The sequence below is a fragment of the Lupinus angustifolius genome, chromosome LG20 (genome assembly GCF_001865875.1).
Source record: "Lupinus angustifolius cultivar Tanjil chromosome LG20, LupAngTanjil_v1.0, whole genome shotgun sequence".
NCBI classification, from domain to species: Eukaryota; Viridiplantae; Streptophyta; class Magnoliopsida; order Fabales; family Fabaceae; genus Lupinus; species Lupinus angustifolius.
Genome location: NC_032028.1, coordinates 6374377 through 6388341, shown reverse-complemented (window position 1 = coordinate 6388341; position 13965 = coordinate 6374377). Strand labels below are relative to the sequence as shown.

At 33.6% G+C, this 13965-nt stretch overlaps 1 protein-coding gene across 2 annotated transcripts; it reads left to right on the top strand.

The window, feature by feature from the left end:
• Positions 2946–13708, top strand: LOC109336273 (ubiquitin carboxyl-terminal hydrolase 9-like). Of its 2 annotated transcripts, XM_019572776.1 has the most exons (16): positions 2946–3202; positions 3298–3465; positions 4207–4461; positions 5028–5172; positions 7101–7160; positions 7272–7367; positions 7693–7835; positions 7872–8082; positions 8180–8320; positions 9586–9756; positions 10136–10393; positions 10486–10625; positions 12071–12574; positions 12672–12942; positions 13079–13216; positions 13307–13708. In XM_019572776.1, exons 2-16 carry the CDS (start codon positions 3314–3316, stop codon positions 13376–13378), a joined length of 2757 nt encoding a protein of 918 aa, XP_019428321.1. In that variant the 5' UTR covers positions 2946–3202; positions 3298–3313; the 3' UTR covers positions 13379–13708. The 2 variants fall into 2 exon arrangements, with proteins under 2 accessions (XP_019428321.1, XP_019428320.1); XM_019572775.1 differs by having other exon boundaries at positions 7693–8082.

Sequence of the window (13965 nt, the reverse complement as noted above, 5' to 3'; positions counted from 1 at the left end):
ATGTTCTAAGTTATTAAAAAAAAAACTCATTCATGTCACATGTTATTACTATGTACCTTCCCACACTATCCTTAATTTTTATATATATTTTATATGTTAATAATTTAATACTAATTAGCGATTAGTCTATGTTGCTACCCCACCAAAATTGAGTGTTTATCGTACCTATGCTTTATTATGTTAAAATGTACTAGACATTGAGCATTCGATGAAATTGAAATCATTTTTCACATCCAAACTATTTCTTTACACTAATCTATGTATATTATATTAACAATATAATAAAAAAACTCCTTCATGCCACATGTCACATCCTCATCACATGTTTTTCCTTCATGCCACATGTCACATTTTCCCATCTTAAAATATGTCACATTCTCCTCATATTTTCACATCTTAAAATGTTCTAAGTTATTAAAAAAAACTCATTCATATCACATGTTATTACTATGTACCTTCTCACACTATCCTTAATTTATATTATATGTTAATAATTTAATATTAATTATCGATTGGTCTATGTCGCTACCCCACCAAAATTGAGTGTTTACAATACTTATGTTTTGTTATGTTAAATGTAATAGACATTGAGCATTAAATGATATTGAAATCATTTTTCACATCCAAACTATTTCTTTACACTAATCTATGTATATTATTTAACGTTTACTATTCATCTAAGAATAATTGCATTTTTTACACCTCATCAAAGTTTTGTAACACTTTTCCAATTGAATTTTAATATTTTCAAATTCTTTGAATTTTAATTTTTCTCTAATTGAAAAATTAAATTCCAAATTGAAGTTTTTTATAACTTTTAAATATATTTTTAATAAAAAAACTCATTTAGTATAATGATTGGATTTCCATTTTTTCATTAAAATTTAAAATTGAAAAAATCACTTCATTTTCTATAAATTTTAAAATATTTATTTTAATAAAAATAATATGGTATCATGTTTCAGACTTTCACTTTGTTATTTCCATTAGAAAATTCAAATTAAAAATTGTCATTTTTTTTTCTTATATGATTGAATATGTAAATACACAGGTAAGACGTGTATTCTTAATAATGTGAATGTATAAGTAACATGTGTGTTTTAACTATGCGAATGCATGAGTAACACGTGTTTTCTTATTAATGCGCAAATGTACAAGTAACATGTGTGTTTTTAGTCATGCGAATGCACGAGTCACATGTGTTCTTAACAATACGAATGCACAAGTAACATATGTTTCTTAACCATATAAATGTACATGTAATATGTGTTATTAGTCTTGCAGCAAAGAAGTATTGCTCCGTGCATCGCTGATGCACGGGAATCTTGCTAGTTTACCACTTGAAAAAGTTTAGTCTCTCCAAAAAACACTTTCAATGCATCAAAATAGGGGAAAATTATTCTATTGCTTAGTCAGTTTTGAAGTAACTCCCTTAAAGTTCTTTGAAAGTTATTGCTTCATAGTTAATATCAGTAGAAAAACATGTAACTTTTTCCATGGATAAAACTGTAATATCATTTTAAATAAAAAATATATAAATGTTATTATTTTTTTTGACTTTTACACGTTACTTCCCTCTCCATTAGGATCAAAATTTTTGTCTTCATTTCCCAAACCAATCACATTAAAAAAAGTAATCAAAAAATTTTATTTTTTGTTTTTATGATATTTTTCTTAACTACTTGTCATTTTTTGGTATGATTGATACACAATGAGACACCAAATCTTAAGGCATGTTCATTCTTCATATTAACATATTTTCTTTTGCCCTTTGAAGATATAGTGATCACCAAAAGTAGACTAAGATTATCAGAATTAACCCCTAATATGATATGGTCATGTTGTCTCACTTTTTTGTATCACTCGATTGTCCAGAGATATTATCAGTCAGAAAAATATTTAGTAATTGAAATTTTAACTTAAATAATCTTTTTCAATCAATCAAATATGATGATACATGAAATGGTTCAAAAAGTGAGACAACATATATGTTTCAAATAACATAACATTGTAAAGAAACACAGTTATACAATTCTGGTTTCTACTAGCATGATGATTCTAATGAAATCAGTAAGTATAGTTTATTTGGAAAAGCCACTTCAGCTGCTTATGAATTAGTGGAGTATTTTCTAATGAAATCCAATTGTACATTCTAACTGAATCAATGGTCACTTACAATTATTATTCTACATAACATACTCAGCTCTGCCTCATGCATGAGAAAGGCACGCCATACTACAGCAATTTTATGGACATTATTTCAATTGTACATTCTAATGATTCTTCAGCGTCATGCTCACTACGCCTTTTCCTACTATTATTTGTCTCCAACATTGATTCACATTAAAACATGTTTATGGACATTATTTCAACTCGTTTTGCCCGATATATCACTGAGACTAGAATTGAGTTTGAGCTAAAAAATTAGATTCAATTAATATTTACTACCAGATAGGGTAGGGTTTGACTCTCACATACCTCAACTCCCTTTTGCTCACAATGTTTTTATTTATTTAGTTGTTACAAGTCAGTTACATCTCTTTATATTAGACTCTTAGAGTATCAATATATTTAATTTCAGAATGTATATGTTGATATAATATCATATTTTACAATGTTTTTAATTATTTTTGTTAGGTATTTACCTTTATCTTTTTCAGTAAAGAAAAATTGTATTAAACTAAACATAATGAGTGTCCGCCCAATACAAAAAGCAATAAACTAATGATTTATTTAGAAACTAAAGTAATACAAAGTTTTGGATCTATACATCAAATTGTAAAAGATAAGTTCATATATATTATTTCACACATCAATATTACTCCAATATTTTTACCATATTTAAATGTTAGCAAAATATTTTTATGTATAATATCATATGTCAAACTATGTATAAATAAGAATAATTTATATTGAAAATAGAACTCAATATTGTCTTACTTAAATTACAAATTATGAAATGATTTTGGTAACTCTTTTTTAAAGAACCCCTTTCTTGACAGAATTCCTCCATCCGTCAAAAGTTAAACGTGAAGCCTAGGAAATATAAGAGACCTCACAAGAACGAAGAGTCAATTGAAAAAGAAGAAAAAGAAGAAAAATAATACGTTCAAGATTTGTGCCGTTGGATCATTACTTCATTTCATTCCTCAATCTAGGGTTCTTGGAATATCCTTTTCGTGTTTCAGTTCTTCAATCTAAGGTACGTTGTTGCGTGTTGCAATTGCTTTTCTATTTCAGCATTCATTACCAATTCAGAACTCCAATTTCAGATCTTCTTTGTTCTTTTTCACTCAGGTGAATAAAATCTGCCATGACGATAGCTGATTCAGATTTCCCTATGGACAATGGAGCAAGTTGCTTGCCGATTCCACCTGAGGAAGAGAATCTGATCGTGACTGAGTTGCTCAAGGAATCGGAGCTTAACTTGCAAGCAGGCAACCTGTTCTATGTTATTTCTAACAGGTCTCATAAATCTATCTCTAAATCTTGATGAATCTATGATAAATGATTTGTTTGTTTTTCAGAAGGATGTAGAAAAGAAATGAATTTTGTGTTGTTCTAGAGATATACATAGGCATGTTGAAATTGTATTAGTTGTGCACTTGCGCCGTTTGCATGCTTCTTTGATGCTTCAATATATTTTAGGTAGGGTATGGGTACTAGAGTAATACCTGTCCTAGAGTTTGCTATGGTACCCTTATAACATAAAGTTAGGAAGCACGATACAGATACAGATAATGGATATGAATATGGCACCAGATGAATGATGGATCATTGATACAGTATCCTTACATTATGTATTAGATAGCGGTATGACAACCATATTAAAGTAGCCATCAGTACCACATCCCATGCGAGTTATCAGATATTTGTTGGTTGGGTGATTTTATCATAAAGAGATCATTTATGTAATATTAAATAAGATTAACAAAGAATAAGTTTTTGACAACTCACTCTTGTTACTAGTAATCCTTGGAAGAAAAAGGTACTGAAGTAAACCTTATGATGTTCTTTTCGTTGATGACAATGTTCTTCTATGTTTGTAATAGATGTACTGGTTGTTTTGTTAATGCTTAATTTTGCATTTGTGCAACATGCTGATTCCACAGCATGAGCATGTGAGGGTCACATGTCCTAACTGTTGTGCCTAGGCTTTCTTTCATCTGTATCCCTTTTCAATCAAGATTTTTCCCTTTCGTGCAGGTGGTTTTCAAGTTGGCAGATGTATGCTGGGCCTTGTATTGGTATATTCTCAATTGACGAGCAATCTTATAACAGCAAGCATGCAAATGATGTTCACTCAGACATTGCAGCTAGACCTGGGCCAATTGATAACTCTGATATCATTTCAAGTGAAATTAATTGTGATGACAATAACTTAGATATTCATCGAGGGTTGGAAGAGGGGACAGACTATGTTTTAGTTCCCCAAGAAGTGTGGGAAAGACTGTTGGAATGGTAATTTTATTATTATCAACAAGAATGTTACATAAAGAAGAGTAAGATAAACATGTTTTGATGCTATAACTATTCTTTGAAGAAAGAGCCACATAACCAATTAACCATGTGTTTCCATACATTTGATTAACTATGCAGAGGGATATTTTTTTAGGCAGAGTCTGTATCACTAGTTAAGTTTCAGGAAGCTTGTAATGGGTTGCCAGCCTTCAATTTACAGAACTGGGCTTGGAATAAAATTGTGCTCTAAAGTTGTTTAAATTTGTTTTTTTTTGCTCTTACCTTTTTGTTTTAAAATCACCTGAGTCCTTAACTCCTATAGACAGTATACTCTAGTTTGTTGCAAGTCAAATCTGGAAAAAGTTACAGTTGCACAGAAGCAGTCAAGAACATTTTGCTTCTCCAGTTTTAATATTAAAATTCTAGATTCCTATCTACGAGACATTTCGGTATTAAAGCAGTCAGAACAAATGCATGGCCTCAATTCAATTTTTTCAAGAGTTGGCTTAAAGTGCTTTATTTGTAGATTATTTGTTTACACAGATTTGTGGCTCACAATTGTCTAGGTACAAAGGTGGACCCGCATTACCAAGGAAGTTGATTTCTCAGGGTGTTGGACAGAAGCAATACAGTGTTGAGGTTTACCCGCTTACTCTGAATGTGACGGATGCCAGAGATGACAGTAAATCAATTGTAAAATTAAGCAAAAAGGTACAATTGTTTTCATTCTTGGCTCTTTTTATTCTAGTTAAGCTTCATATACAGTAACATCAATGCTTTGAAAAGGGTGCAAGTGTGTCTGTTTGGAATAGGACAATTAGGGTAATCAAAATTGCGATTTTACTTGGAATAGGGCAATTTTGGAAGACCAACATGTGTCTGTGTTAGTTGGTGAGTGCCCATAGAAATTTATGGTTAAGTGAATTTTAAAGTCTGATGATAATTTGTAGATGTATACTGGGATATTGACACGTTATATGCTAGTCAATCTACAATTTTTATTTTATTTAGAGAAAGAGTAAGTGTCAGAGTCTCTGCAAGAACTTCGGGCAATAATTTATCTTACACCTTTTGTTCTAGAAGATCCCATTATTATATTATCATGTCTGTTAGTAAATAAAATTGATAAGGTTGTAGATGTAATTAAATGACTGAAATAAAATAATATTACTTTAGATGATCACTTCCCTATTATTTTTTGTATTATCACCCTTACTTTTTACTCCATTCCCCGTGTTCTGCTCTCATTTTTTGTTTAACTTTTATTATTAAATTATGTTTTAAACTTGCTAAGATGGTGTGCCTTGATGCAATGATAAAATTGTTGTCTTGTGACTTGTGGATTGTGGTCATGGGTTACCAGTTGTAAAAACAGCCGATCTGCTCATGGGGTATGGCTGCATGCATCTAACATTCTCGTGACATATTGTTGAAAATCATGTGTATTGCACCATCCTTCTATTTTTTAAAACATAAATTTGTGCTTACATCATTTTTAAATAATACTCTCTAAGCATAGGAATAGTTCATACTTTAGGATCAACTATATATCCGAGAGACACCAAACACCAAGTAGAGATTTGTCATATTTATTCATATAGATACATTGGGTTAGGATCAATTGACTTTGTTGAAAGTCAAACCTTTTCTTCATCATTTAGTATAGTTTATTTTTAATTTCTGAGCTTCTGACAAGATTGATTGTCGGATTAAAGGTTACTGTGATGTGAATCATGCTAATACATTTGATGTTAAGTCATAGTGGGTTGTAATTTATTGGCATATCGTATGCATTTTACTTTTCTAGCATAATAAAATACTATTTGATTAAGTGCTTATTGATTTTCACAAAAGATCAATATCATAACTACTTATGCGGATTCTTTTAGATGGTGTGAAGTTTATGATGCTTATACATATAGCTTAAGGAATCTTTAAATGACATATAAATCATTTATTCACTTGACAACCCTCATATTCTCACATTAGTATCACTTTTCTTGACTTCATAATTTCAATAGGCAAAGGCTTCCGAAAAATAAAATAAAGAAAGAGAAAAACATTAAAAGATCATGATATCATTTTTTTGGTACTACCAAGAGTATACCCTCTCCGGGAGTACATATGTTGTCCCACTTCATATACCATCAAGTTAAAATTGTAATTATTAAACATTTTTTGGCCAATCATACCTTGTGGCACATGGAGTGGTACAAAATAGTGGGACAGCAGATGTGCTCCCCCCTCACCCTATGGGTATAGAACTAATCCCTTTCGGAGTACTTGTCTGCTCCTCCCAACAGTGTCGCTCCCAGCCCCCAGGAATTGAACCCTTGACCTTTTGGCCTTTTGGGGATCTAGCAGAGCCTTACACCACTAGACCAATGCCTTGTTTGTGATATTAACCTATGTTTTAAATCAAATCTTATGTCCTGTTCTATTCTTTCATATTAGCCTATGTTTAAAATCCGTTAACTTTTGGTTGAAACTTGATTTCCCAATTCCAAAAAAATCACAAATATAGAAATTTACTTTTTAAATATTTGATTGTAACATGATATGATTTGATTATTGTAATTTGAGACTAACCATCATTCTGATTCTTATTCTTTTTTTTATTTCTGTAAAATTTATTTTAGGCTACCTTAAGTGAGCTTTATGAGGTGGTGTGCAAAATTAAAGGAGTTGAGCAGAAAAAGGTTGTTTTCTTTTTGGTTTTTGCTTATTTGTTTTTTATTTTTCATTTGTTATAAAAACCTTACACATCCCAGCTGTCCCTTTTCTTTTTTCTTGGTTGTAAATCATGTTAGGCTCATATCTGGGATTACTTCAATTTGGAAAGAAGTACATTGCTGACTGTCTCAGACCAGACATTGGAGGATGCAAGCTTGACGATGGACCAAGATGTGAGTACTGAGTAGCTTTGAGTTCTATGGATTTTTTAAAGTATAATTGATTTCAAATTGGAAATAGAAGTGCAACTCCTTATGGGACCTTTTTTTGCCTATGAAGTGGATGTTTTGAAGCACAAAAATTGTGGTTTTGCATTAGAAGCAAGCTTGTGCTAAAAACTTGGTCTTTCAAGATCTATAAATAGAGACTTGAGTTGATTATTCTTATTGAGTAATTCTAAATTAAAGTCTAAATACCAAGATATCCTAACTTGGTTTTTTGTATTGAAATTGTTTTTCTATGGAAGATTGATGTCCATGATTCATCTCTTGCTCACAGATTCTCCTTGAAGTATCACTTGATAGAGATCCTTTTTCTCATTCTGGCATGGATTCAGTGGGAAATGAACTTGCTTTGATACCATTAGAGCCTCCAACGTCATCTGTGTCAATTGCAGGGGTGCCTACCATGTCAAATGGTCACTCAACTGGGTCTAGTTTTAATTTGTGTCAGGGAAGTTCTGCAGGTTCATCACTGACTAGTTTGGATGATAAAAATGCTAATGTCTACGAAGGGGAAAGGGGTGGCTTGGCAGGACTGCAGAACTTGGGAAATACCTGCTTCATGAATAGTGCTCTTCAATGCTTGGCCCACACTCCGCCGCTTGTTGAATATTTCTTACAAGATTACAGTGAGGATATCAACATGGACAATCCTTTAGGAATGCATGTATATGATCATTTGTGTTGGCTTTTATTTTATTTTTTCTATATGTTGAAGACAATGTGCATTAACTTTCAAGTTGTATCATGTGTCTGATATGCAGGGTGAGTTAGCACTTGCATTTGGTGACTTGTTGAGGAAACTGTGGTCCTCAGGGCGTACTGCTATTCCACCCCGTGTATTCAAGGGCAAACTGGCCCGATTTGCTCCTCAGTTCAGTGGTTATAACCAGCATGATTCTCAAGTTAGTTTCTACAAACTCTGAATGTTCTTTATTTTTGTGATGCTGTGAAGTAAATATACCTGAATGCTGTTATTAATTAGTATGAGAATTTTGTATTTATGCATTAGGAGAGCTTTAGGCATTCTTCCAGCAATCTTTCTGTAATATCAAACACCTTCTGTTGACTATCCATTGTTTCATTAGGTTACTAGATACCATCACTGGTTCCTGATTTCAAAGTCCAGTTGGTTCTAAATAAGGAAATTTTATACAAAAAATAAATTAATAAGAACAAAGGAACAGTATTACTTTTTAGGTTAGTTACACATTGGATCAGATGAAATTTATTTGGGGTCCCAGAAATATAATCTTTTCAATTTGGTCTTTGAAAGGGTTCACTTTTCAGTGTGTCTATAGGTAGTTGGCACTGCCAATTTGTTGATGGAAATTGGCTGCCAGAAGTTTCTGTCAGCCCCTTGACATATTTTTTCTCATTTTGGAGGACCCAAATGAAAGAAAATGTAGTTCTGAGGGTTTCAATCTGTGTTCCAACCTTATTTTTCAGTACCCTCTTCATTCTATCATATTCCTATTACACTGTAGATATTACACAGTGAAGCACAGGGTTTCTTTCATTACAAATTATTTATCCATGATTCAAAGCCATCCTGCTTTCGTTTTAGACTAGGAGTTTGATTACATTTTTGGAATATATCTGCATGGCTTGATTATGAGTTTTGAACATTAATACAAATGTTTCTCTATATCTGCATGTATATGACAAAGTAGGGCATTTTTTTGTAGCGTTACTTTTCTCGGTGAACTGTTTTTTTGCTATGGACTAAAAGATAGCAAGTCAATTTATGCTTGGAAATCTCATCCACTTCACTTTGCATTTACATTTTTCTGTTTTCCTCGCCTTTTCTCATGAGTATAAACATAGGCATGAGTGGATCATTTGTACAACATAGTAGCTTTCCTTGTCATGGGTGTATGATGATGTAGTGTTATGAGATGCTACATTTACAAATTAAAGGTAAAGGATATTTCAGTGGATGTTGGGGCGGCTTAATCTCTTAAACATTGCATTATATATACGTCGACATTAACCAAGCCTTAGTCCCACTAGGTGGGGTTAGCTACATTAGACAATTGAGTGTAACTGTCCGACAGCTTTCTGGTTATTGATTTATTTTAACAATTACCTTCTATACTCAATTTTAGAAGCAATGAGATCCTGGTTGTTATGATTGTTGCATGTTCTGAGTAAGGGTAAAATTCTTTAGGAACTGCTTGCCTTTTTATTGGATGGGCTGCATGAAGATTTGAATCGGGTGAAACAAAAGCCTTACATTGAAATGAAGGACTCGGATGGTAGGCCAGATGAGGAAGTCGCATCTGAGTGTTGGAAAAATCATATGGCTCGGAACGATTCATTGATCGTTGATGTTTGCCAAGTGAGTACTTATTTATATATGGCAATATTATTTCATAGTCACATGCTACTTAGATTCCATTTTATCTGCCTTTGGTAAGCCAAATAGCTAAGTTTCTATCCCATCACTTTGTCTTACTCTCCCCTTTTCAGAAAATGAAATAGGAAAATAAAAGAAAATGGAAGATTTGTAGTTATTAATTGCTATACTTGTTTACCCATGTCCATTTTATAATTTGTTCGCATGCTTTCTTGAGTTTTCCCTTCAAAAACTAGCCATATGTAATTTTAATCAATTATTTTTGTGTTCATTTGTTATTAAAGCTTGACAATTTCAACTAAATACTAGTTATCTTTATTATGTATTGCATTATTTGATTTTTATGCTATAAAATGATCAGGGTCAATACAAGTCAACTCTGGTTTGTCCAGTGTGTGGCAATATTTCAATCACTTTCGATCCCTTCATGTATTTGTCATTACCGATGCCTTCCACTGCAATAAGGACAATGACAGTGACTGTCTTTTATGGTGATGGGAGTGGTCTTCCCATGCCATTCACTGTGAATGTACTGAAGCATGGTTGCTGTAGAGATCTTTGCACCGCATTGGGGACTGCATGCTGCTTGAAGAGTGATGAAATGCTTTTGCTTGCAGAGGTAGGTGCTTCTGAAAAAAGTTAGATTTCCATGTGGTTTTGCTGCTTCATTTTTATTTCAGTGGTTGATGTGTTTATATGTCTAACTTTCAGGTTTATGAGCATAAGATTTTTCAATATCTAGAGAATCCCTTGGAACCACTGGCTTCAATAAAGGACGAGGAACATATTGTTGCCTATCGACTCAAGAGAGGAGCCCACAAAACGAAACTAGAAATAATGCATCGGGATATGTAAGTTTACCTCTTGGTTTATGGTCTGGTTATATTCTTAACTGGAAAAGGCACAAAGCTCTGTTAAGTCATGGTGCCTGCATATGATAGTTTCCATTGTCTAAGATGAAACTATTGGGAGATTTCTTCCTAAGTTTCATTTTAACTGAGTATTCCACTTGGTTACGTGAGTTATGATAGATCTATTACTGAGGTTTATGAGAGAAGAGGTACGAAAAGAGGACCTGAGTCTCACATGCTGTGGGAGTGGAACGTAACTGAATGTCTGATTTGTCATAGAGAGAGGAGAGAGAGAGCAAGACCCTCAAGGAGGGATCATGTGAGTTTAATGAGGAAAGGTTTGGAGAGGAGGTGGCAGACCCTCAAAACTCTACTGGGTTTTATCCTTACTTCTTCTTTTCCAGTTTCTGGGTGTGTACATTCATATTCATTCTGCATTGATGTCCATCAAATGTCAGGAAAGAAGGCATCTCTTGTTAATATAAATAATACAGTGTTTTCATTATAGAAGTAATAATAGAATGTTTTTATTTGGCTATCCTATCAAATTCTGTTGTAACCTGTAATTAAATTTTGGTTAACTGGTTTCCTCCCTTCCAAGTAACTCATCATAAAGGTCTTGGATTTTCTCAACATTTTTGTGTCGGTGATCCTTATTATGAATCTCTCCATTGTTCAATGGAAATGAGTCATCCATAAATTGATAATGGTGATTAGTGCCACCTGTTTCTGGAATTCATCAACTGTGATATTCAATCGTTTTATCATCTTTATAGTAGCGTTTGGCAGGCGGGTTAGAACAGTATGGAACATATCATTTGGGTTCTATTTTTTGGGGTGCATTTTACAAATACAATAGAGCAGGACATTTAAAAAGTGGGACATTGGGGTTGAACAGAATAGAACATTCCCTTCTGATCTCTCTCGTGTTAAGCGCTACCTGTGTTTTATGACCAAAATTTTAGAATAGAATTTTCCTGTAATTTTTTCAATGTTTTGGTTAATTTTCCATTGTTGTGTTTCAAGTACTACAGAATCTTCCAGGTGTCATTCGACATGGTACCTGCTACTCTTAGCATCACTCAGGGGGTACACATTTGTTGTCCAACAAATTGTGCCACTGCATGTACCATTAGCTGTGGTTGGTCAGAAAAATAATTAATTATTAATTTTTTAACTTCAAAATATTTTTTCAACCAATCAAAAGTCTGTGGTACATGTATTGGCACAATTTGTGGGACAGCAGATGTTGTCCCCACTCAGGGTGGTATACACAACCATTTGCTATAGTGAGTCAGCATAGAAAAGTTTGCCTTAGCATGATTTCACAACTGATTGGAGATTTCCTTGATTTGTTCTTGATGCATTGACTTAGTGCGTGATAATGCTTCAATTTCTCTTTTTGCTGGTCAGTTTGATGTTTTACTTTGATGTTTGCTGTATAGTATGAGAGGTGGAGACAGGAAGCTCTTTGGATCTCCCTTGGTCACTTATTTGGTAGAAGACCCTCAATATGGAGCTAACATTGAGGCATCTGTACATAAAATGTTGTCACCTTTAAGAAGAGCATATTCTTCAACTAAGTCTCATGATGGGAAGGAAGATGGTTTCATTTCTGTTGGAAGTGATGAGCAATCGAACATCTGCAGCGAACAAGAGGGGACATCCTGTGCAGAGTCATCTTTCCAACTTGTTTTGACTAATGAAAGATGTTTTAGCTGTTATCCCATTGAGAAGGATTCTCTTATAAAACCCAGTCAACATATAAGAGTCTTCCTTGACTGGTCTGGAATTGAACATGAATTATATGATTCCAGCTTCCTGAGAGATCTCCCTGAAGTTCACAAGACTGGATTCACAGTGAAGAAAACCCGGCAAGAAGCTATTTCTTTGTTTTCTTGTTTGGAGGCATTCTTGACTGAAGAACCTCTAGGACCGGATGACATGTGGTAAGATTGCTTTTATGTTCTTAAAATGGACTTCATACTAAGCTATCTGCTTTGGAAAATAGTGTTGATTTAATTTGTGTTTAATTTTATTAATTAGGTACTGCCCTAGATGCAAGGAACACAGACAAGCTACCAAGAAACTAGATTTGTGGAAATTACCGGAGGTTCTTGTTTTCCACTTAAAACGATTCTCATACAGCAGATACCTGAAAAACAAACTGGACACTTACGTGAATTTTCCCATTCACAATCTTGATTTGACCAAATATGTGAAAACCGAGGATGGACAGTCCTATGTGTATGACCTTTATGCAATCAGCAACCATTATGGCGGTCTAGGTGGTGGGCATTACACCGCGTATGCTAAAGTAAGCTCGTAATCTTTGATTCTTCATGCTATGAGCTGTTTACCAGGTTTTGATTTTGTAATTTTTGAACTCTTTCACTGTTCGGTTAGATGTTTCTGCTGAAACCATGTTCATTTGTTGTACCAAATTTGTGCAGTTGGTCGATGACAATAAATGGTACCATTTTGATGACGGTCATGTCAGTCCTGTCACTGAAGCTGACATTAAATCTTCAGCTGCGTATGTCTTATTTTATCAGCGAAGAAGTAAACAGGAGATGGAAGGAGAATCCCAGGTTCATACAGATCCTCATTGACAATGATAGGGCATTTTTGTTGTTATATTTTATGCCTGGATTATATGCTATGCACAATGTGAAGATAAGGTCCTGGATTGCTTGTTACTCTGCAGCGGAAAAAAGCTAAAAGTTGAAGACCAAATGCCTACCATGTCGTGACAGTAAATAAGCCAATGTTTAGCACAATGTGGAGCTTTATGTTACTCTGCAATGGAAAACAAGCTAAAACTTGAAGACTAAATGTTACTATGCCTTAATAGTAATTAACCAATGTTTAGGCGAGGTTCTGGTAACCATGTTCATTGGGTTACTATTACATGAGTTATACCATTTTTTGATCGAGAAATTTTGGCAGCCTGAGAGGTTTAGACATTTCTGTTATTTCATTTCATTGGAGTTTAAAACAAATACTGAACTCATCATCCTAGCTGTGATAATTGTTTGTATCCATGTTGTGCTAATGATTGTGAAAGAACTGTACCATTTCCAGTATTTTAGTATTCTGTTTCCGATATGATACAGCAATAACGAATGACTTATGTCGTCCCTAGCTTTTATGTTGTTCTCCATCTTTGGTGCGGGAGACTATATCCCACTCCATGTATCCTGTGTTTTTCATTGATCAGAAAATATAAAGTTAATATATATTAAATTAATAATTTACCTTTCTGACTAATAAGATACACATGATATATGGAGTGGTATAAACTTAGACAGAAGATGTGTTTCCCTTTGGTGCACTACTG

Excerpts from the sequence above, each read along its gene's own strand:
- LOC109336273 (XM_019572775.1), top strand. The coding sequence starts at position 3,314 with ATGACGATAGCTGATTCAGATTTCCCTATGGACAATGGAGCAAGTTGC. Across the intron at positions 8,321-9,585 it reads ATAACCAGCATGATTCTCAA|GAACTGCTTGCCTTTTTATT; the intron begins GTTAGTTTCTAC and ends AAAATTCTTTAG. Across the intron at positions 13,217-13,306 it reads AGATGGAAGGAGAATCCCAG|GTCCTGGATTGCTTGTTACT; the intron begins GTTCATACAGAT and ends TGTGAAGATAAG.